The following is a 25095-nucleotide window of genomic DNA, read 5'->3' as shown; positions in this document are numbered from 1 at the left end:
GTTCGGGGCAGAACTACCGCTGGTGGCTGCGTTGGGCCGGCGGTAGTCCCGATTTAGCGTTCAGTAAGCCCGCGTTGGGCTTACCGAAGTTTTGTAAAAAGACCACCCTAGAGCCATAAAAAATATTTTGACCCTTTAGTTTTTAGGCTTTTTGTCCAATCTTTGATTTTGTTGAGATTTGACTTTAGTAATGTTTTATCTGGCAGTTGTAACCCCCTTTTTTAAACTACAAATTATTCAGAATATAGTTGTTCAGCTGATTTATGGACATCATAAATATGATTCATTTAGAGCTTTATATACTAAGTTACGTTAAAGCCTGAGTACAATTCTAGGGGCCCGTTTACAAAAGGGAGGTAGGGGTAACGCCAGCTTGACGCGTGGTGATTCGGTCCTACCACTGGGTTCCTAGGGAAGCCCAGTGGTAGTTCCAACTCCCACTGTGCATCAAATCCGGTGCTAGAAAATATTTTTTAATTTTCTAGTGCTGGGCTACTGCCAGAGCCCCTACTGCCTCCTAAATAGGAGGCGGTAAGGACTCCCCCAGGAAATGGCTGTGCAGTAAGTGTTTAACTTACTGTGTAGCCATTCCCTTCCTTTAAAGAAAAAAAGCCTTTTACTGCCATTTTGTAAAAGTGCCCTCAAATTAGATATTGCAGTTTTTATCTGGAGATGCTCTGCCATATATATCTGACTTGGTTTCTTTACTTCATGGAACTAATACTGTACATCTATGGTGTGCTTCCATGCTATAAGTAAGATAAAATCTGTGCAACAGCTTTCATTCTCTATTATATCAGGCAGTAGTCACTTGAAACTCACTACTAGATCTTGTAGTCATTATTTAATGTTTAGGAAAAAAAATTGAATCACAACCATTTAGTCATCCACTTTATCACTTTCGCCGCCCTTCTCTGTACCTTTTCTAATTCTGTTATATCTTTTTTGAGATGCGGTGACCAGAATTGCACACAGTATTCAAGGTGTGGTCGCACCATGGAGCAATACAAAAGCATTATAACATTCTCATTTTTGTTTTCCATTCCTTTCCTAATAATTCCTAACATTCTATTTGCTTTCTTAACAGCTGCTGCACACTGAGCAGAGGGTTTCAATATATTATCAACGATAACACCTAGATCCTTTTCCTGGTCTGTGACTCCTAATATAGAACCTTGCATTGCTTAGCTTTGGTTTAGGTTCCTCTTTCCCACATGCATCACTTTGTACTTGCACACATTAAACGTCATCTGCCATTTGGATGTCCAGTCTCTCAGTCTCGTAAGTTTTCACAATCATCTTGTGATTTAACAACTTTGAATAACTTTGTATCATTAGCAACTTTACCTACTCTTTTATAAAGCTGCCCTAGCGGCTGCTGGTGCAGTAATTCCGACACCGCCCATTCAAAGTGAATGGGCTGTGTCGGCATTGCCACGCAGCAGCCGCTAGCGCGGCTTTGTAAAAGAGAGGTTAATTATCTCACTAGCTATTCCCATCTCTAGATCATTTATAAATATCTTAAAAAGCAGTGGTCCCAGCACAAACCCCTGAGAACCTCACTATCCACCCTTCTCCATTGAGAACACTGACTATTGAACCCTCCTCTCTGTTTTCTATATTTTAACTAGCTATTAATCCTCAAAAGGATATTACTTCCTATCCTATGACATTGTATCCTCAGGAGTCATTCATGAGGTACTCTGTCAAATGCCTTTTGAAAATCCGAATACACCGTGTGTTCTATGATTATTGTTATCAAGTGGCCCCAGCACCATTACCTCCTGCACCAAATTATGCACTCCACTAATTACTAGGTCTAGAATTGTACCTCCTCTTGTTGGCTCCTGAACCAGCTGCTCCATAAAGAAGTCCTTGATTTCATCAAGGAATTTTACTTCCCCATCATGCCCTGATGTTACATTTACCCAGTTAATATCAGGGTAATTGAAATCACCAGTTGTTATTGTGTTCCTTCCTAATTTCTGATAACATTTCTGCATCTGTCTTTTCATCCTGGCCAGGTGAATGGTAGTACACTTCTATCACTATCTCTTTACACATGAGGTTTCTATCCATAGGGATTCCAAGATGTGTTGTGTCCTGCAGAATTTTTAGTCTATTTGATTCAAGACCTTTTTTAATGTATAATGCTACCTCTCTACCAATTCGGGCCGCCCTATCGCTGCAATATAATTTGTACCCTGGTATAGCAGTCCCCTTGGTTATCTTTCTTCCACCCATTAATTACCCAGATAAAAGGCCAGCAAAAAGACTGTCTTAGCTTAAATGGTTTGCTATAAATATCATACTATTATGCCACCGTAGTAATAGTGTATAATAATTCACACACGGGAAGGGCAATTCAATATAAGTGCACTTATATTTAGGCACCTAGAAGGCGCCAATGTGCCTGCTATTCTATAAAGGAAAGAAGGTGTCTACTTTCCTTTGTAGAATACTAGTGTAACAGATTTCATACACATGGATGGGCATTTTCGAAAGGGACGTCCACGTTTCGATTTGCACGTCCTTGCAAAACGTCCCGATCCAGGGGTGGGGAAATCTGTATTTTTGAAACAAGATGGACGTCCATCTTTCATTTTGATAATATGGTCAGGGATGTCCAAATCCTGAAATCTGGTCGTCCTTAGAGATGGCCGTCCCTGGACATGGACGTTTCTGATTTTCAGTGATTTTCAAAACCAAGGACATCCATCTCAGAAATGACCAAATGCAAGCCATTTGGTCGTGGGAGGAGCCAGCATTTGTAATGCACTGGCCCCCCTGACATGTAAGGACACCAGCCGGGCACCCTAGGGGGCACTGCAGTGGACTTCATAAATTGTTCCCAGGTACATAGCTCCCTTGCCTTGTGTGCTGAGTACCCCAAACCCCACTACCCATAACTGTACACCACTATCATAGCCCTTACAAGTGAAGGGGGCACCTAGATGTGGGTACAGTGGGTTTCTGGTGGGTTTTGGAAGGCTCACTGTTTCCTCCACAAACATAACAGGTAGGGGGGTATGGACCTGGGTCCACCTGCCTGAAGTGCACTGCACCCACTAAAACTGCTCCAGGGACCTTCATACTGCTGTCATGGACCTGAGTATGACATCTGAGGCTGGCAATCAATATTTTGAAAGATATTTTTTGAGGGTGGGAGGGGGTTAGTGACCACTGGGGGAATAAGGGGAGGTCATCCCCGATTCTCTCCGGTAGTCATCTGGTCATTTTGGGCACCTTTTTGTGCCTTGGTTGTAAGAAAAACACAACCAGGTAAAGTCGTCCAAGTGTTCGTCAGGGACGTCCTTGTTTCTTTCGATTATGGGTCAAGGATGTCTAAGTGTTAGGCACGCCCAAGTCCCGCCTTCGCTATGCTTCCGACACGCCCCCTTGAACTTTGGTCGTCCCTGTGACGGAAAACAGTTGGGGACGTCCAAAATCATTTTTCAATTATACCGATTTGGACGACCCTGGGAGAAGGACGTCCATCTTCCGATTTGTGTCGAAAGATGGGCATTCTTCTCTTTCGAAAATGAGCCCGATAATGTCATAGAACTGGCATAAGTGCTTGTGCCTAAATTACTCCACCCAGGCGCTGTCCACATGCAAATTGGAACCTCAGAAACAAGATAATGTTTGACCTTTAGGGTAGTTTAGATATTTGGAAGAAATAAGATTATGAAAAGATGCTTTTTTTCTCTCTTTTTTTACTTACTGTGATTTACACTTTTTTTTTTTAATTCTTTGTTCACAGTTCATTTTATTTCATGTGACTTTGAGTCTGGCTTCTGTGGCTGGAAGTCTTTAGACATAGATTATTCTTCATGGAACAGGACAACAGGAAGGGACTCTAGTGAACCTGACCTACCAAAAAGTGACCATACTATGCACAGTCAGCACGGTAAGTCTTATATAGCTTAGTGGAAACAAATAAGTTCACCCTAACACTGAAGTTTTATAGGGCAGCCAGATAGTGTCTTTCAGTGGCATAGGAAAACTCTGCACACAGTGAATTAATTTGTGGTCGTGTCATTTTTGCTGACTCTAAGAATCACATGTGTATTGTAATGAAATTAGGAGGGACTGTTATTCTGTAGTTTCATGTTGGACCCCATCCTTTCCTTAGTAGGAGTGGAGGATGGGTAGAGATACATTAAGGATTGGTTAAATTATTTTATATGGGTGACAGTATTGATTGCTTTGATGTAATACATTTATATGATGTAAACTACCTTGAGCCATCTTGAGGAAATAAGGTGGTGTGTATGCCACTCAAAAATGTTCTATGGATGATGATATCTGCTGCAACCCCACAAACCTTGGCTGGTGGGGGTCCCCAACAGCTACGGTTACCGTATTTGCTCCCCCCAAAAAGAGGACACATGCCCCCCCCCGCCACCCCCCCCCCCACGCCATACCCCACACACCCCCTTTCACACACCCCACCCTGCCCCCTGTCACATACTGCCCCACCCCTTTCACACACCCCGCCCCCGTCACACACCCCTAAGGGTGTCCTATCCTCCCCTCCCCTTACCTTACTATACTGCCCTGGGGCAGGAAAGAGCCCCCTCATTGCTGCCCGGAGCGCCTGCATACTGTTCCTTGCTGACTCTGGTCCTGGCACCGATTCAAAATGGTCGCTGAGAGTTGAAGTGACCTTGCAAGACTTCAACTCTCGGCGGCCATTTTGAATCAGCGCCGGGATCGTCAGCAAGGAACAGTATGCAGGTGCTCCAGACAGGAAAGAGGGGGCTCTTTCCTGCCCCGAAGAGGTCACTAGACCTCCAGGGCAGTATAGAAAGGTAAGGGAAGTGGAGGATAGGACACCACTAGGCCTGCCTGCCAGCCTGCCCTTTTGTCCGTGTCTGGAAATCCGGACAAATGGGCAGGCTGGCAATACCCCCCCCGGTTGCTCAGCCATGTCCTCAAAAATAGGACATGTCCGGGTAAAACCGGACATATGGTAACCCTACCAACAGCCATGAGATGTTCCTCTTGTTTGTCCTACTGTAAAGGCTGAGATATTTTCATCAGTATGCCCTTTCAAAGGATGAACCTGATCTTTTCAACAGTGCACTGTTTCTTCTTGGGAATATAATCTGTATCCTACTCATGAATTGTTGGATTAAAAGCATAGCAGAGGGCTCGGTCGAGCTCATGGCTCTAGTGTCCTGTTACATTTGGTAGTGAGCCCCTGGACAAAGGCCAAGGCCAAGGCTTATGTCAGACAGAACCCATGCTAGCAAAAGGAAACAAAAAGGCTGCAAGGTCCAGCAAGCATAAAGGGATCAGAAAGCAGGACACAGGAGGAAAAGGTAGAACACTCATACGGGCTGCAAGACTGAACTGGAACCCATGTGTAACAGAGTCCAGGCATATGGGCCGCAAGGCCGAACTGGAACTGAAACAACAAGGAAGAAAAGAAAAAAGAGTACAAAAGTGGGACATGAGTCCTCAATATTATCGTGTGTTAGCTATACAGTGATGTCCCTCATAATAAAATATTGTTTCCTTGCCATTCTGGACAGAAGAATGCAAAAAAGAATACAGTTAGCACCGTTGAATTACAGATGAGATGCTAGCCACTGACATTTATAGGTTGAGAAGAACTTTTTTTTATTATGTGAAAGGGCAAGGGTGGAAAGAAGATCAAATTAATTCCTTAAGGCAAAAGGCTCCATAATGTCTTTCCTCTTCAGGTGATAATGTCTATTCTTAATGGTAAAAACAGATGAGCAGCTTGTAGGTAAACATCTTTTTTTTTTTTTCCTCCACAGAGGCTTCTGAAGCCTTATTCAAAAGACTGATGACTTCCAGCTCTTGAAAAAAAACAAAAGCTTTGATTACATTTGACTCAGGGCACTGACAATCCTGACAAGACTCTTGCCAAGACAGATTCATAACCTATGGTATCTGCACATATTTTTTCTTCAGAGATTCCAGATATGTGCTGGCATGCATCCAAACATTCTAAAGAACTATTACCTTGGTTGTATAACCTCCTGTGTATTCTGATGTATTATATAACCCAAATCATAAATACACCATCCCCTTTTAAAATTTGTATGCTCAGAAAAGGTGGTATTATACCTCAAAACCTTACGACAGTGGCTACCTTCTCAACCATCGCACACTTATAGTTCATAGTTAGTATATTTTATATGATAAATTCAAAAAACTTAAAGAGAAGCAATGTACTTATCTTCAATACTCAATCCATGTAAATTGTGTAAGTACATGAGCTATCATAAAAAATGAGTTGCCTCTTTTTTTTTTTTTTTTTTTTTAACAAGAAGCTTTATTGAGAGAGACCACAAAGTACAACTCAAAGCTTTACAGACACTTATCATACAGGTTCCTCTCACAATAATTTGCTTAATACATAAAGACTCCTAATGTAACTTTCATAAAAAGCAATAACATTTCTTGTAGCATTTAAACCTTTTATATATACCCAGTGTCCCCAAAGAAATCCCCCCTCCCCCCCCCCATGAGTTGCCTCTTTTAATGTCCTACAAGGATCCAAATTTCACTGATGGCTTGAATTCTTCAGGGGGGCAATATAACAGTATTGCACACAGTTCTCATCTGCAGAAAACATGTCTCACGTAAATAAATAGCTATAAAAAGCTTTCAACATCAAATCAATTTCCAATGTTAGATTTGTTAAACTTTAAATATGGTAACATACAGGTAGGTTTCTATACAGTCTGAGACATATGTGCAGGCATCAAGGAACTAGGCAAGACAGTTGGAGATGGCGGGCTGGGTGAGGTCTGCATTGACTGCTAGTACTGACTGAAAAGTACCAATGGCAAGAAAGGCTAGGGAGGCAGTGACCTTAAGGTTGACTGGCACTGGATTATTACTGCGGAGTGTCATGGCCTAGAGGAGGAGGAGTTGTGGCTGGTCACAAAAATGCTGTATGACAGCCCTATCAAAGCAGTACCTAGTAGAGCATTGCTGGTCAGCGAGGTCCATGAAGCAGGTCCTGGGCATAAATATTCTGGGACTGGGGTATCTCCTCCTAGGCATCCCCTCCAAACTCTTATCCACATCCAGCAAAGTGACAGCCACAATAGCATTTAGCGTATCCATGATTGAAGTGCAGATGTCCCACCAGCACAAGTGCAACCCACTAAGCCCAGTAACACCATTGTGCACTCCTCCACCAGTGAGACCCAGCACCAGCATCCAGCACTCACTCTCCCAGCACCAGCCAACAGGCATCACAGAAACAGCACCAACACACAGCACAGTCTCTCCCAGTACTAGAACACAGTCCTCAAACAAACAGCAGCAACACAAAGCACAGTGACAAACTGGCATCAGAGTGGACAAACAAGACAGAAGAAAAGCAAGTAGGTGGTTTGAGTGGGAGGAGTGAAGATTTGGTAGGGGAAGGGGTGAGATACAGAGCAAGGGACAGGTGTGGCTGGGGGGCTGGCAGGTGTGGACAAAGACTTGAGGAGGTGAGATACCGAGAAGGCAAGGCAAGGAATATGAGAGTCAAAAGGTTCAGACAGGGGCAAACAAACAAAGCTAACAGACCATTCAGCAACTCTCCACTCTTTTTCACAAACCAACATTTCTACCTCTCCACTATCCAACTAAGTAAAATCACAAATGGGTCCAAAGACAAGTTTGGTCTTGAACTAGTCACTTTTAAAGAAAGTCTATTTCACAACATTTTTCTTTTTAATACCTTCCAGAAGGTCAAATTGAACACCAGATGAAGTAGATCAAGCTTATCTCTCACTTCGTAACAACAATATTGTATCAAAAGATTTCATTATTAGATTCTATCACAACACCTGAATGCATTTCCAAACACCTAATTTTACAGGAGAGAACATTCTATGCACATCTTTGATACAACATTTTTCTTTCCGGCACAAGGAAATTGTTTTGCTATCCTTTATTGAAAAAAAAACGTACATCACAGAACACCACCCATCTGACACCTATGACATGCCCCCAAAACACCCACTCTCAAAATACTTTTCTCTGGGCAAATATCAGATTTATACTTTTTTTGTTTTGTTTCTTTGATTATATAAGGTTTAAACATGTTTGTGTGAGAAACAAGTCCATCTGCCTCTTGTGCCATTTTTTGAATGTTTTTTTCCTTTTGAAAATAGCCCCATTGTGTATTTGTAAAACATGCCAATATTTCCAGATGGTATGTTGAATTCCAAAAGCATGGCTTGATTATGGTAATACAGATACATTAGGCTTCAAATCCCCAAACTGACAGAATCCCAACAACCATTCTCCCTGGACATATTCTGCTATATCTATATATCGCGCCTAGCGTTCCAGGCCTAAATCTAAGTGTATTCCATAATAATGTGCGTAAATTAATTAGCTTAACAAGTCAATCAGTGTTGTTAACAGCACTTAACAAGCAATAATGAGCACCAATTGGCAATAATTAGAATTTATAGGCATAACTCACTAAGCATATGCTTGCTGCGGGGAAATGGGTATTTTGTGGGCATTTCCAAATTTACACATGTTGTTATAGAATATGGCCCAATCCGTGTAAATCTACGTGCAGGGATTTTCACCATGTTTTCATTGCTGTAAATGGATGCACATAGTTTTAGGTTCTGGGATATCAACTAAGTGTATTCTATATACCGCGCCTAAATCTTATAGATTATGTTTAGGCAAAAATAATTTCCACACGGATTTCCCAGGCACCGTATATAGAATCTCCTCCTATAATGCTTGATTATAAGCTCATTTTGTGCCCCATATAAAACATGGTACAAGCTAATTAATCAACAAGACAAAGGAATTTTCTTCCTAAGGATTAATTCCTGAAGTCTTAAAGACTGGTATAAGATTAAAATGCATATGCTTCAGCATTTAAAGTGTGTAAATCTAGTCTGGATGTTGGCAGCAAGGATGACTGCCTGAGATGCCAGTTAGTGCTAGCTTTATAGGTCATAGTACTACTACTACTACTACTATTTAGCATTTCTATAGCGCTACAAGGCATACGCAGCGCTGTACAAACATAGAAGAAAGACAGTCCCTGCTCAAAGAGCTTACAATCTAATAGACAAAAAATAAATAAAGTAAGCAAATCAAATCAATTAATGTGAACAGGAAGGAAGAGAGGAGGGTAGGTGGAGGCGAGTGGTTACAAGTGGTTACGAGTCAAAAGCAATGTTAAAGAGGTGGGTTTTCAGTCTAGATTTAAAGGTGGCCAAGGATGGGGCAAGACGTAGGGGCTCAGGAAGTTTATTCCAGGCGTAGGGTGCAGCGAGATAGAAGGCGCGAAGTCTGGAGTTGGCAGTAGTGGAGAAGGGAACAGATAAGAAGGATTTATCCATGGAGCGGAGTGCACGGGAAGGGGTGTAGGGAAGGACGAGTGTGGAGAGATACTGGGGAGCAGCAGAGTGAATACATTTATAGGTTAGTAGAAGAAGAAGTCACCATTACTAACAATTAACCTGCATAACTAAGAGCTTTTCTTGATTCAGTGATTGCAGTAACAGTAATTTCTTTTTGTTACATGTGTACCCCGCGCTTTCCCACTCATAGCAGGTTCAATGCAGCTTACATATTATATACAGATACTTATTTGTACCTGGGGCAATGGGGGGTTAAGTGACTTGCCCAGAGTCACAAGGAGCTGCCTGTGCCTGAAGTGGGAATTGAACCCAGTTCCCCAGGACCAAAGTCCACCACGCTAACCACTAGGCCTCTCCTATCACTGCTCTGCTTAAACTTCAGTGTTAATTCTGGAACCAGAACTGATTATTTTGGAGGGTGGGGGGTCAGAGAGGGGACTCCCATTGTTCATCCATTGGTCCCAGGTTTTCCAATTTTGGATCTTTGTTATGGACTGATTTGAAATTTGCATGAGTTTTAGTTTTTCTTCCTAGTGTACTTTTCTTTTGTATTAGCTTTTCCTTTCCATTTATACATTTCCTATCAAGGATATCTTGAGGATATTATTATTTAAAATTGCAAACATGAAAAAAATGTATTTGCCATAATATTTCAAGAGACTGAGATTTTGAATACCTTCCAGAAGGTCAACTTGAACACCAGCTGATGTAGATCAAGCTTATCTCTCACTTCCTAACAACAATGTATCAAAAGATTTCATTATTAGATTCTATCACAACACCTAAATGCATTCCCAAACACCTGATTTTACAGGAGAGAACATTCTGTGCACATCTTTCATACTATTTCAGTAGAATTACTTTAGGTATGAGTAATGCAAAACTACAAAGGATTTCCATAATATCCTTACCGTCCCTTCTTCTCTCCTCCCAAAAGGGATTATGGCAATGTATACCTTCAGTTTTAAAGGTATCAAACTATCTTGGAGATATCACAGAGCAGGGGACTGATGCTACACAGTGGATTATAAAATAAAACCAGAAAATTAAAGTATATTAGTCAAGCAATATTGTATCACATTATTATTATTATTATCATCATCATCATCATAGTTTCACATGGAGGGGCATAATCGAACATGTCCTCACAGGATGTCTGGCGATGGGGTGGGGAACCCCGTATTATCGAAACAAGATGGGTGGCCGTCTTTCTTCTCGATAATACGGTCAGGGACGCCCAAATCTCAACATTTAGGTTGACCTTAAGAGATGGTCGTCCTAAGAGATGGTTGTCTCTGGTTTTTGGTGATAATGGAAGCCGGGGAAACCCATCTCAGAAACAACCAAATGCAAGCCCTTTGGTCACAGGAGGAGCCAGCATTCGTAGTGCACTGGTCCCCCTCACATGCCAGGACACTAACCGGGCACCCTAGGGGGCACTGCAGTTGACTTCATAAATTGTTCCCAGGTGCATAGCTCGATTACCTTGGGTGCTGAGCCCCCAACCCCCCCCCCCCAAAACCCACTCCTCACAACTGTACACCACTACCATAGCCCTAAGGGGTGAAGGGGGGCACCTAGATGTCAGTACAGTGGGTTTCTGGTAAGTTTTGAAGGGCTCACATTTACCACCACAAGTGTAACAGGTAGGGGGGATGGGCCTGGATCAGCATGCCTGAAGTGTACTGCACCCACTAAAACTGCTCCAGGGACCTGTATACTGCTGTCAGGGAGCTGGGTATGACATTTGAGGCTGGCATAGAGGCTGGCAAAAAATATTTTTAAAGTTTTATTTAGGGTGGGAGGGGGTTAATGACCACTGGGGGAGTAAGGGGAGGTCATCCCTGATTCCCTCCGGTGGTCATCTGGTCAGTTCGGGCACCTTTTTGTGGCTTCGTCACAAGAAAAAATGGACCAAGTAAAGTCGACCAAGTGCTCGTCAGGGACGATCTTCTTTTTCCATTATCGGCCAAGGATACCCATGTGTTAAGCACGCCCCAGTCCTGCCTTCGTTATGCTTCCGACACGCCTCCGGGAACTTTGGTCATCCCCACGATGGAAAGCAGTTGGGGATGCCCAAAATTGGCTTTCGATTATGCCGATTTGGGCGACCCTGTGAGAAGGATACCCATCTCCCAATTTGTGTTGAAAGATGGGCGCCCTTCTCTTTCAAAAATAAGCCTGATAGTCTGCAAGCTGCCGTTGGCTGGGTTTCACACTCCGAATATCGAGCCGTTCCGAAGAACCTAGGATATTCAGATGTTTATGGACCGATCTAAGCAGCACAGCCTTCTGTAGTTGACAGATGGTTATTTTGTCAATGTCCAGTGTGTTCGGATATTACAGGTCTTTTGATATTGTTACAAGAGCATCAGTTATTACAGGGACACAACAGACAGAATTACTCAACTTCAGTCTTGATATTTCATTATCTTCTCCAGTCTTGTTATTTATGATCTAGTCAAGATGGTAGCATCGAAGATCCAGAACAAGTTGAAATATTGTAGGGATGGTTGTTAGATCCATCATAAATGTGAATGTTTAATATAATTTTGCTTAACAAATGCATGGTAGATCTTTAATATCACTTCAGCTTATGCTCTGAAGTGTCTGGCAAAGCAGCGTTGTTTATATAAATTATCAACACAAGCGCATTTTGATTGAACTTTTTTTTTCAGGATCGTTCATATATTTTGATGGATCACTGCAATCAGATTCACGGCTCATATCTCACCTTCACAGTCCTACTCTTAAAAAACTACCAGCTCAAGCTGCTCTTTGTCAAGTAAGTTTGCTCCTGGAAGGATTTCCTAATTTCCTTTTCTTTTATTATAAAATCATTATCTTTGTAAATGAGCACATTTTAAAATTACTTCTATTACTGCAACAAGCTAGCAGTTTTCTGTTTTCATTCATTCACTTCATCATTCATACTACCCTAATCCAAGGCAGTATTACAATAAATTAGATAACAAAACACATGAATCCCTCTCTTGTACCATTTAATGCAGCATTTCCCAAACCTGTCCTGGTTACTCCACAGATTCAGGATCTCCATGAAGAAGCTGAATGAGATTCATTTGCATATATTGGGTCTCAAAGGTCTCATACATATTCATCATGCATAGCGAGTCAAAACTGACTCTTGGGTTACCAGAAAGGGAATGGAAAATTTTGACTTCCAGCAAAGGGAAAGGGACTTGATATACCGCCTTTCTGTGATTTTTGCAACTACATTCAAAGCAGTTTGCATAGTATATATAGGTATTTATTTGTACCTGAGGAGTATCTGAGGATATTTAGGATTTGAAATATAAGAAAACTTTATGGCCCCAGTGTTCAGACAGCAGGAGATAGCTGTGCTGTTTCCCACGGTTCATGCTGAACCTGGATATTCAATGCCGGGCCATTTCCGGTGACTGGCATTGAGTTTCTGCTTTTGACTCCTAACCATGACTCTCTTACTCAACACCCTCACTTATCACCCCTACCACTGTAATTTTCCCACCCCTAGCTGTCTGTTCGTCTGTCCAATTTAAATTGTAAGCTCTGTTGAGCAGAGACTGTCTTTTCATGTTCATTTGTACAGTGCTGCGTAAGTCTAGTAGTGCTATAGAAATGTTTAATAGTAGTAGTAGTAGTAGGTTTTCGGCTGGTTTGAAGATAACTGACTATGTCGATATTTATACTGACTGAGGACTAAACCACAATGTCAATAAAACCTATTAACTATACCAAAGTGGTTTGCAGATGATGTGGTAATATCTTTGTGTGTGAAGGAGGAAAAAGCCTCTGTATCCCCGGTCTAAGTTATGTATCTTACGACCTACGGGGTGAACTCTTCATCGGCTTGAAAAAACCTCCAGGATTTTAATCTAGTATTAAGTGTTTTGAATACATAAGCATACAGCACTTATCTTAGTCTTCCAGCATAAAACTTGAAACACTAGTTCTAATCTTTCTTCCTATGGGGTCCCGTTTCGCTGTGTAGGCTTTCTCAAGGAAACCGACCTCCTTCTTATGCTGGTGTTTGCAACAAAGAGAACCATCATCAGAAGCCATCTACTGGATTCGCTATCTCTTAATAAGTCTTGTGTTCATTCTGAACATTTTGTTCTTAACGCAATGGTCTCTACAGCATTAGACACTTACTTTGATGCAGCTTAAATTTTGTCCGCTGTCACAAAACCCTCCATTGACAAAATGGCGTCTAAATATATAGACGCTCATTAACGCACAACAGACGTCATTATGGTGGACGCTTAAAGTGGTAGTCCTCACTGTTAGCGAAACATTGAATATCTGAGAATTCATGCCTGGTGGCAATACAATATGTTGTCAAAGGGGATCCTGGTGGTTTTCTTGTTAGGCAAGATTTGTGTTCGATAAGTCGAACATGTAGTTGTCAAGTGCTTTTACCTATGTATAACATTTGGAAAGGACATTGTAGTGCATAAACTACATAGTCAGAATGGCAGTTGGTGTACGAATTTATAAAGTATTCCACCCCGTCTACTGGATTGATAAATTCATTACCCTCTCTGGTTATGACACGTGCTGCATCCGCCACATCTGAAATGGCCTTTGGGTCCTCTAGAACTACTACTACTATTACTTATCATTTCTATAGTGCTACAAGGCATATGCAGCGCTGCACGCCATACACAAAAAGACAGTCCCTGCTCAAAGAGCTTACAATCTAGATAAGACAGGCAGACAGACAGACAGAACAATTAAGGGCAAGGGAATAAAGAGGTGAGGATAAAAGGACAGGGCAAGGGTGGGCTTTAAGTTTGGACTTGAAATTGGCCAAAGAGGGGGCATGTGAGGTGCAGCAAGATAAAGGAACGGAGTCTGGAATTAGCAGTAGAGGAGAAGGGAACAGATAAGAGATATTTATCAACAGAACGGAGTACCCGAGGGGGAGCTTAGGGAGAGACAAGAGTGGAGAGGTACTGGGGAGCGGCAGAGTGAATGCACTTATAGGTCAATAAGAGAAGTTTGAATTGAATGTGGAAACGGATAGGGAGCCAGTGAAGTGACTTAAGCAGAGGGCTAATGTGAGCATAGTGATTTTGGCGGAAAATGAGTTGCGCAGCAGAGTTTTGGACCGATTGAAGAGGAGAGAGATGGCTAAGAGGGAGGCGCAATTGAGAACTAATCTTCGTTCTCAATTGCGCTGGACTGAGTCGCTCTTTTAAATTTTTACCCCTAGAGAATGCGATGCGCACAAATAAGGGATGGGATTGCTCAGGCACAACCCTCCTGCACTTCTACCCCATGATCAGAGAGAATTGTGTGCTTAAATTTGCATTCAATTATCTCTGATCATAGGTTCGGTAAAGCCCTGCGCTGTTTCAGTGCTGTTTTCAGAGCACTGTTTGGAACAGCTTGGGGCTTTTGATCATCTGCCCATAATTGTGCCTTTAAGGGTCTTTTTTTCTGCCCTGAGCTTCCTCCCAAGGCTCTCACTGCTGTCTTCAGGAGCCTCCAGGGTTCCCTTCCCTGTCAGGTTCCTAGCTCAGCTCTTTTGTGCTATGTGCTGCTGTAACTTGGACTGTATCTTAAAAGGTTTAGTGTCATTTTCTTTTATCTGGGATTCTGTTTGAAGTTTACTTCTTGAAATTTTTGTTTCAGGTTACATGATTGGTGGAAGGTTAGAATGGGGGGGGGGGGGGGGGGGGGGGATATTATCTTTTAACAGTTCACCCTCCAGAAACAGAGGTTGAAGCTCTTTTATAATGTTTCTTAAGTTTTTATGAGTTTTAATTATGTTACTACAAGCAATGTACATTCCTTGGTTTTCATATTCTTGTATTGCAGTAGATTTCCCCTAGGTGTTTTGAGTGGTGCTGCTGCTTTGAGATGAATATGGGATGAGAGCACTTTTGTTTAAAAATTCTGTTAGAACTTTAAGTTGTTTATTTCTGTCTAGTTGGTTAGAGCAAATGTGGTGGTATCGGGGGGGGGGGGGGGGGGGGAAAGGGAGGAGATGGAAACTAGTGTTATGAAGGTAGTTGCCTCTATAGGTTGGTTTCCTATATACTGATGTTTGTAAGTGACCATTGCAGATTGAGACTGAAGTGTCTAAAAAGTTGATGTTTTCCAAGGAGCAGGATGATATGCACTGAAGGAGTTGTAGAAATGTGTAAGAACCCCATCACCTTCAAACTAAATTATCAAGATATCACCTAAATACCAGCAATACCTGAAAGGTTTGTTGTGGTAACAATTTATAAATTTCTCCTCCAGTTCAGTCATAAAAAGTCTGGCATAGTGTGGTCCCATTCTGGTGCTCATAGTGATTCCTATAATCTGTAAATAGATGTATTATTGAAGCTGAAGTAATTATGGGTTGAGATGAATTCAATTAGTTTTGCAGTAGTTTCTGCTCTGAATTCATAGTCCAGAGAAATTGTCTTTAGGAGTCTGGGGATAGATCTATAAAATGTCAGTATGGGTGAAAAGATCCAAGGAAACAGCAGGGCAAGCGATCCACAAGATCCAAAACAGCGGTATAAAAGGAGCAGATCACACAGGAAAAGGTCCTTTGGGGAATACTTTATTCATGTGAGGTCTATAAAAAAGCTCAACACTGGCCATGTTTTGTCTGCGCAAGGGCTGCGTCCATGTCTAAAGTAACCAAGAGTTGTTTACAAGCCACTTCACCTCCTTGGTAAAAAGCAGTCTGTGCCAAAAGATGGCAGCCTCTCACAGCATTTCAGTAATGCACAAGGACCTTTTCCTGTGTGATCTGCTCCTATCATACCACTAGTATGGGTGAAAAGTACACAAAAGTTTTACTTCACAGACTGTGAGGATTTTCAAAATGAAGTGAAAATGACTCCAGAAAAACTATGCACACACATTTATACCTGTTATTCGGTGCATGTATTTTTTTCTGAGGCAAAACATATACATAACTTTAGAAAATTCTGATGTATGCACAGAAGTGCAAATTGGGCCCCAGCCCCCAGCCTCACCCTCTGGAACACCTCCTCAGCTTGTGGGTAAAGCTATACTCATACATAACTTTATTCATACCAAGGGCAGGTCATTTTATACCATTTCTACAAGTAAAGCACTGCATTCTTTGTTCTATGGCAAGAAGGTTTGGGTGTAACCTGATGCCATGAAGCAAAATCAGAAGAGAAGAAAACCTTTTTTAGTCATGAGAATTGAAACAATGGCACTATGGACATCTTTCTTGTTAACTTATCCAAGTAAATGTGTGGTTAAATATTAAGGAGTAAAATATTCTTTCTTCTTACTGGAACACCTACGAGCCTTCATATATATGAAAAAAGTAATAACTGTTAACATCTAGATTGAGTGTTGGGATTAATTATTATAGAGCGTGGGTTAATTGTGTTAAGTCTTTGAATGTACGCTTTCTTTATTGCTTGTCTCCTGAGCTTTGGTACACACTCCCCTCTAATTGTGGTCTAATGAGGATTAATGATTGTTTCCCCTTTATTATGTTTTATACCTTTTCATTTTTTTCTTTTCTGGATTGCTTAGTCAAGTGTTAACTTTAAACATTTTTGTTTGAAATATAAAGGAAAAAAGTGGCTTATAAAAGTACCCTCCCTATGACTTTTGCTACTGACAAAATATCTGGAAGGTTGGAAATGATGAGTGTTAATTATTCCCTATCTCCCAAATTCTATAAATGGAGCTTTAAATTGTGCACGCTAATTTGACCACACGGCCAAATTGCGTGCACAACTTAATTGATTAACAATAACGTGGGGTGCGTAAATTCTAATGTGCATAGCTGAAAAGGGGGTGTGGCCATGGGTGTGGAATGGGCAGATTGTGGGCATGTAAAAAAAAAAACTATACTCACTATTATAGACTATACCTGATCTGTACCTAAGTTAATGCAGCTATTTAGGCCTGGTTTTAGATGATCTAAATGGGTGCACCTATATTTTAGTTGCAAGAACGGTTGCTAAGAATATTCCATAAACTACGTCTAACTATGCATGGTTTTTCTTCTCTGATTTTTAAGGCACCATTTATAGAATTTGGCCCTATATGTGCAATAGGAAAATGTTTCAGGCACATTCAATACAGAATCATCAAGTTATTCATTAATATTTTCTATCTTAGTCTCTACCACCTACATTTTTCCTCTCTCTCTCTCTGCTTGTATATTGCACAGCCAAATTTAACTATCAATCTTTTGAGAGGAATAATATCTTGCCTTAATTGTAAATTACTCCATTTTGCATCTGCTATAAATTATAACCTATTACTCAATCAATCTTTTTGATGCGTACAACATCACTAAATTGACTTTAACAAAATAAGGGGTCTTTTTACAAAGCTGTAGTAAAGGGGCCCTGCGCTCATGGAGGGGGCCGTTTAGCTGCATATTAAGGCCCTTTTTACTGCAGCAGGTAAAAAGACAGAAAAAGAAATTGAGGTGGTGGTAAGGGCTTCCGTGCTAACCCGGCGGTAACCAGTAGCACGCAGCGCTGCCCGATTACCATTGGGTTAGAGCCTGTGGCAATTTTTTCATATATTTCCACTAACGCCGGAAATACTGCGCACTGGGGGTGGAACTACCACCAGTGCCTGTGCTGGGCCGGCGGGAGCTCCAGATTGGCGCACGGTAAGTCCACAGTGGGCTTACCACCACTTTGTAAAAGGGCCCCTAAACTTACAAGCTTCTGTGTATTCCATTTTATATGTGACATTGCTCTTTATTCTTCAAGGGCATGACTCAGTTAGCAAGAGATTTAGGGGGGAAAGTTATCAATGCGAGCTATGGTTAAGACGTAACTCCAGTTATTAGAAACTAGGTCTCATTGGATAAAATGAGACCTGTGCTAAAAAAGCACAATTTAGTGGTAAAATAACACATCTTAGGGGTGTAGTTATCAATGTAAGCTACTGTTAAATTGTGCTATTTTACTACTTTATGCAATGAGACCTTGTTACTAATAACTGAGGTTAACATGTCTTAAAGGTACCCATATTGATAACTACATCTTTTTAATTGGCTCAGTGTAGTGGCCCCAAAATTCAGGTCAACAAGCTGTTCTGGTTTTCAGTGTTTCTAAAATGAATATGCATGGGATTTATATGCATGTCTTGCCTTCATGGTTAATATTTATTATTTATATTATATTATCAGTGCATATTGTTACGTACAAGATAATTCACATGGTGCAACCAAGTCCAGTGGTATAGCCACAAGTTGGTCTGGGTGGGCCAGGGTTCACCCAATTTGGACTCAGGCCCACCCATAACTGTGGCACTCATGCTGTGGCTGACAGGGCTCCCTAAATCCCACCAGTTAAAAACTTCCTTGGGCAGGCAAATGGCAGCCGGCAGGACTTGCCTCTGCATGTGCTCAGTTTTTGCATATGCACAAGCACTGAGCATGCACAGTCTGTTGGTGGTGATGATGGTCTGGGTACAATGTTGACTGACTATCACTTGGAAAAGCACTGTCTGCCCGAGGAGGAAATCTTCACTTGGTGAGACTTGGGGTTCCCCGCCAGCTTAGGTATTGAATATTTTGGGTTAGTGGGAGCGGAGAGCAGAGAGCGGGGCCGGGAATGAATTCCGTGCCCCCTCACTTTGAAATCAGGCCCACCTAAAATCAGCTGTTTGTCAACCCCTTACAATCTAAATTTTAAGTATAGGAAAGATACATGATATGTTTGTATTGTGGGCTGGGGGAGAATTGGTGTTATAGTGATATTACCAGTACCTCCCTTTTGTCCATAAAGACCACATCTGTTTTCAAATACTATTTTCTTGATTAGCTGTTTAAGAGGAGCACTGGTACTGTGCCTTAAGATATGTTATTCTGCTTTTGTAGCCTATGCTGGCCACCATTTTCTAGGTTCCCTAGCTCTGCCCCTCTTTTGCTGTCTTGTTTCCAGGGGAGTGTTTGTCTTCCATAATAAATAAATAAGCCTCAAAAGAAAAGTTGATGTTTGTGTTCAATTATGCATTTTTATGAGTCAATGAATGGAGAATTCCTGTTGAGGTGATTATGATTATTCTATTAATTATCAAATTCTTGGATGGGGAAGCTAGAAGACTGAAAGTTAACTGGAAGGGGCACAAAGCTAAATATTTGCTGTTGAATTCTAATATTCTTGCACTTTCTCTCTGTGTCCCCTGTACATGTGCATGAAGCTGTAAATGGCTTAGGGGAACTGTTGTATGTGTGATGTTTTTCATGGCAGGCCACATTTATTTCTATCTAATATCCTGCCCTCAAGCTTGCTGGTGCCACCCTTTGCTGTCCCAGGGTGAATGAGGTTGGGTAGCTTGCCCAGGGCCTTAGGTGTGTGGTGAGATTTGAACCTGGGAGCACTAAGCCTATTTTTTACCTCAGTTTCATAAAAGAACCTCAATATTTTTAAACTAATAAAACATAAATATAAATTAACATATTAACTTGTTTAATTATATTTAATTAATGCGATTTTTGCAGGTAAGATTTTGGTATCAGTTATCCAAGGATTCCCAACTTTCTGTCTTTACAAGGATTGCTATACATGAAGATTTGCAGAGACAACATGACATAAGAGGGCCATCTCAAACTCAGTGGACAAAAGCCAATATTTTTCTAAACTCTAATACTGAGAAGACCCAAAGACCTTTCCAGGTAAGAAGTTAGGAAGAATCAACTCAGTGGCAGTGCTTCATCTTGCTATTCCACTGTCAATGTTGTTTCAAATAAAAACACACCCAACTTATTTATTGACTCTAATTGCTAATAATTTTCATATCCTTTGTTTAAAAATGTGGTTTCAGAATCTCCACATATCTCAGAAAATTTGCATATACACACCTTTTGCATCTTTTCAAACCAGCTTATGATCTGAGTTCTACAGTACTTACCAACTTCACTGCAATATACAGTCCATTCCTGGCTTGACTACATTTATGTGTAATTAGTCTTACTGATGTTTTAAAAATGTCCTATTAATATATAAATGGCACTATACTGACTGTGTATGTAGTAACACATGATAACTGAGACAGGGTCACATCAGTTATTTGCACTCTCCTGTTATGTGCAAAATGAACTTGGTTCTGAAACCTTGCACTTAACCAGAGTGCACTGTTCTGCATTTCTGATATGCAGAGTCATATGGCATCACCAACATCTGGAATTGGGTAGGTGATGCATATATTAAGGCAAAAAATGAAAAATGTTTGACCAAACTTACAACAACACAGCACCTTATTTTAATATGTTGAAAACAAATTACACAACCCTATTTCATAGCAAGTGAAAGAAAGCCAAGAAAAAAGGAAGGTGAGTCATTTTTAGTGGAGACATCACTTAGATATTTAGGAGGTTAAAGAGAAAATCTCACATATATGCAGAAATAGTAAAAGGATCTCTCATAAGCAATTCATACTTTACCTTCTCCTCACTCCCTTATCTGCAGTATTGCTTATCCTTACAGGAGGACCATTTTGGACAAAAACAACTCTGCTTTTGAATAGTCTTTGAAAGTTTCATTTTGCATGCCAAAGCATTTTTTCATAGTCAATACACTGCATAACAGTGAGAAAATTATCCAAAGAAGGAGGGTTAGGCACAGTGGAATTGAATAATGACAGCCATCCTCACTCAAATGTCATTCCTGAAGTGACATATCACAGAATCACAATGCTACCATTTTTCCATCATGGACAATATAGCTTTACTGGATATGCTCAGAAATAGATAATCCTGGCATCTAGAAAGTAGTTCATAAATCTTAATATAAAAGGGCAAACCAATATCACTTACATCTTGCGTCCTCCTATGAAAGGAGCTATTATACACTATGGTATCAGACATTCTGCTAGTTAGAGCGTATATGTGCTAAAGGGCATTTAATATTACTTCATGTATTTTAAACATGTTTTAATGCACCTAAACTTGAGTGTTACTCAAACCCAGGTATATAGTTCATTATTGCATGTATATTAGCGTAACAAAAAGATAACATAACTCTGTAGCACGAGACTTCCACTAGAGTTCATGGCAGAGCTGCCATAGGTAATAGTGAATAGGGATCACTCATGCCCAGAATATCCCACTAGACTACCATGGATTGTTAATTTTGGACTGGGGGCAGGGGGATACAGGGGATAAGGGGTCAGGAGGAGACACTACTATTGAAGGGTCAGGAAAAGGTTTGGATCTTGATCAGGGGACGATTGGATTGGGCTGCGAGAGGGCCATGATCTTAGAGGTCCACTTATGCAGATCCAGGCCGGCATTCAGCTGGGGCTCACATAAGGGCCTTATGCAGGTCCCATCTGAATATTGACAAGAAACTGCGTAAGTCCCATTGGCCAACACATGTTCGGTCATATTCAGATAGTCAATGCTGGTACCCTGACATGGCCTGGCAGTGAATATCTGGGTCTAATTTAGCTGGTGACGGCCAACGTTTAAACAACCAGTGTGACTGTAACCAGCTGAATATTGACCAGGTAGAATCCAGAATAATCACCAATATTAAGTCCAGCATCCTACCCAGAATCTAGTCTGCCCCTTATCAAGCAATAATTCTAGAGGAGCATTTCTGTCTCTACCTTTTTACAATTGCTTTAGATTAAAATTGGAGATTTGCCCTGAGTCTAAAACTTGCATAGCCCAGGCCAGAGTTTTGAGAGTCACTACTATCTTTAGAGATCTGGGTAGTATCATGTGGGTAAAGGAACCATTTACAATTGCCATAAACCATTGCAGCATAGCATCAGTGCAAAATTTCAACAAAAACACCAGAGCTCGATCCAACATAGAGAAGGTCACGTGAAACGGAACAGCCTAAAAATCATGTCTAGTGTATATTCTTTCCTATACTAGGCCTGTAATAAGGCCCTGCTAGCCCTCAGTTTTCCTAGCCTTGCTGTCTTCAGCATATTTTTAGTTTCTTCCTGCAGCTGCATGTGAGTTACAGTGCTTTCTCAGGAAATGGAAAGTACATGTTACATGTCAAGGTGACACTTGGAAGGAACTGAGGCTATGTGGTCCATATATGGCAGAAACATATGGATATAACCTTGGTGGTGATGAGAGACTGAGGACTCTGCAGACTCCAAGCTGTTCCAACAGAAATATATGTTCAGAGAAGGAGGACACCAGGAGGGGCATAATCGAAAGGTCATCCCTGCAGATGGTTGTACTTAGACTTGGTCATTTCTGATTTTCGGCGATAATGGAAACTAAGTACGCTCATCTCAGAAATGACCAAATGCAAGCCCTTTGGACATGGGAGGAGCCAGCATTCATAGTGCACTGGACCCCCTCACATGCCAGGACACCAACCGGGCACCCTAGGGGGCACTGCAGTGGACTTCATAAATTGCTCCCAGGTACATAGCTCCCTTACCTTGTGTGCTGAGCACCCAAACACCCACTACCCACAACTGTACACCACTACCATAGCCCTTACGGGTGAAGGGGGGCACCTAAATGTGGGTACAGTGGGTTTCTGGTGGGTTTCGAAGGGCTCACATTTACCAACACAAGTGTAACAGGTTGGGGGGAAGGGCCTGGGTCCGCCTGCCTGAAATGCACTGCACCTACTAAAACTGCTCCAGGGACTTGCATACTGTTGCGATGGACCTGAGTATGACATTTGAGGCTGGCACAAAATATTTTTAAACTATTTTTTTGAGGGTGGGAGGGGGTTAATGACCACTAAGGGAGTAAGGGGAGGTGATCCCCGATTCCCTCCGGTGGTCATTTGGTCTGTTTGGGAACCCTTTTGTGGCTTCGTCGTAACAAAAAAAGGACCAAGTAAAGTTGTCCAAGTGCTCGTCAGGGATGCCCTTTTTTCGATTATGGGTCGAGGACGCCCATGTGTTAGGCATGCCCAAGCCCCGCCTTCGCTATGCCTCCGACACGCCCCCGGGAACTTTGGTCATCCCAGCGACAGAAAGCAGTTGGGGGTCACTCAAAGTCGACTTTCAATTATGCCGACTTGGGCGACCCTGGGAGAAGGACGCCCATCTTCTGATTTGTGTCGAAAGATGGGCGTCCTTCTCTTTCAAAAATAAACCTGCAGGTGTTTTATAAGATTTATTTGCTTGCTACATGGTTATTTATACGCTGTGAGCACGCTTTACTGATAAGGAATTAGCCAGTTGCCACAAAGTGTGCATGTGCACACAAGTGGAGAGGATGACACAATGTAGGAAATTGCCATATATGTATACATATAAAAAATAACAGAATATTGCAGGAAAATCCCTATATGATCGCGTTAGATTAGGAGAAATCACATGATTTAGGAGAAACAAAACTTACAGTATATATGTGATGGCTAAGAACATTTTTGCTGAGCAGTTTTGCAGTTCAGTCTGTGCATCTGGCTACTGGATGACAACCTGCTCCAAAGAGAACAATTATTTTGTATTGGCTTAGTGAGATACCAAAAAAGATTTTTACTGGTTGCACCTATATCTAAGTCTGATTGTCTCTCTAATTCCAGCCTCTAGGGCTGAAGTATTTTCCCTCTCCAGGGGCAAGGGACAGGATTACACACTAGGGAAAACATCCAGAACACCCCTTTAAGCACCCATACACAAGACCTAGAAATCAACACCCCAGCCCCCATGGAGTCACGTATCCCCTTCAAAATGAGAACTTTATCCTTAAAAAGTCAACAAGAGAATCATCACTCAGTCCAGACCCATATTTCTTCCTAATCATCTAAACTATAATTAAGGCTAAAGATGCAGAGGTTAAATCACACCTGCTGTTTGTAGATGACAGTTTCAGCAATCATCATTTGTCAGATCTACTTTGTTTAATAAAAAGCATTTCAGATTACGTCAGGATGACTTTTGTCTTGGATAAATGTGCTAAGACAACTTCCCTTGGAGGGAAATTATGTAAAACTGAAAACATCTCTGACTGATGATTGTGTTATCAAGGAACTTGAACAGGAAAGTGTATATAAATATCAAGGAGTCAAGGAAGGAGCAAGAATCCAGCATAAAGTACTGAGAGAAAAACCCAGCAAAGTGTATTATAGGAGATTAAGGGACCCTTTTATCAAATGGACTGCAGTAGCAGTGGCATGTGGGATAGCTGTGCGCTGAAGCCACCTTTTTCCGATTTGGGTAAAAGTATTTTTTTAAAGAAGGCAGTAAAGGGCCATGACGTCATTTAAAAATTACTGTGCAGCCATTTCCTGCTGGGACCCCTGGAGGGGCATAATCGAACGCGAACGCCTATCTCCATGGGCGTCTATGTCCGAAAACGGGTATGTGAAGAGGCGGGACAGACCGTATTTTTGAAAAAATGGACGTTTTCAGCTGGGTGTTTGTTTTTTTTAGCGATAATGAAAACTAAAAACGCCCAGCTCAAAAATGTCCTAATCTGAGCCATTTGGTCATGGGAGGGGCCACAATTCGTAGTACACTCACCCTCCTGACATGCCAGGACACCAACTGGGCACCCTAGAGGTCAGTGCGGTGGACTTCAGACAACGCTCCCACATGCATAGCTCCCTTACCACAGGTGCTGAGCACCCAACCCCCCTCCCCCAAAACCCACTACCCACAAATGTACAACACTACCATAGTTCTTAGGGTTGAAGGGGGCACCTACATGTGTGTACAGTGGGTTTTGGAGACCTCCCATTTACCAGCACAAGTGTTACAGGTTGGGGGGGATGGGCCTGGGTCCACCTAGCTGAAGTGCACTGCGGTACCCACTAAAAGTGCTCCA

General features: G+C 41.6%; 1 protein-coding gene across 1 annotated transcript in view; it reads left to right on the top strand.

Annotated features, from left to right (window-relative positions):
* MALRD1 (MAM and LDL receptor class A domain containing 1) overlaps window positions 1-25095 on the top strand; it is a 787803-nt gene that overhangs the window by 126288 nt on the left and 636420 nt on the right. Inside the window, 3 exon segments of the mRNA XM_030202038.1 lie at window positions 3764-3910; window positions 12056-12162; window positions 19840-20013. Coding sequence (XP_030057898.1) covers window positions 3764-3910; window positions 12056-12162; window positions 19840-20013 — 428 coding nt within the window.

This window comes from Microcaecilia unicolor, chromosome 1 (genome assembly GCF_901765095.1).
Source record: "Microcaecilia unicolor chromosome 1, aMicUni1.1, whole genome shotgun sequence".
Taxonomy (NCBI): domain Eukaryota; kingdom Metazoa; phylum Chordata; class Amphibia; order Gymnophiona; family Siphonopidae; genus Microcaecilia; species Microcaecilia unicolor.
This window is presented reverse-complemented; position numbering and strand designations above follow the sequence as displayed.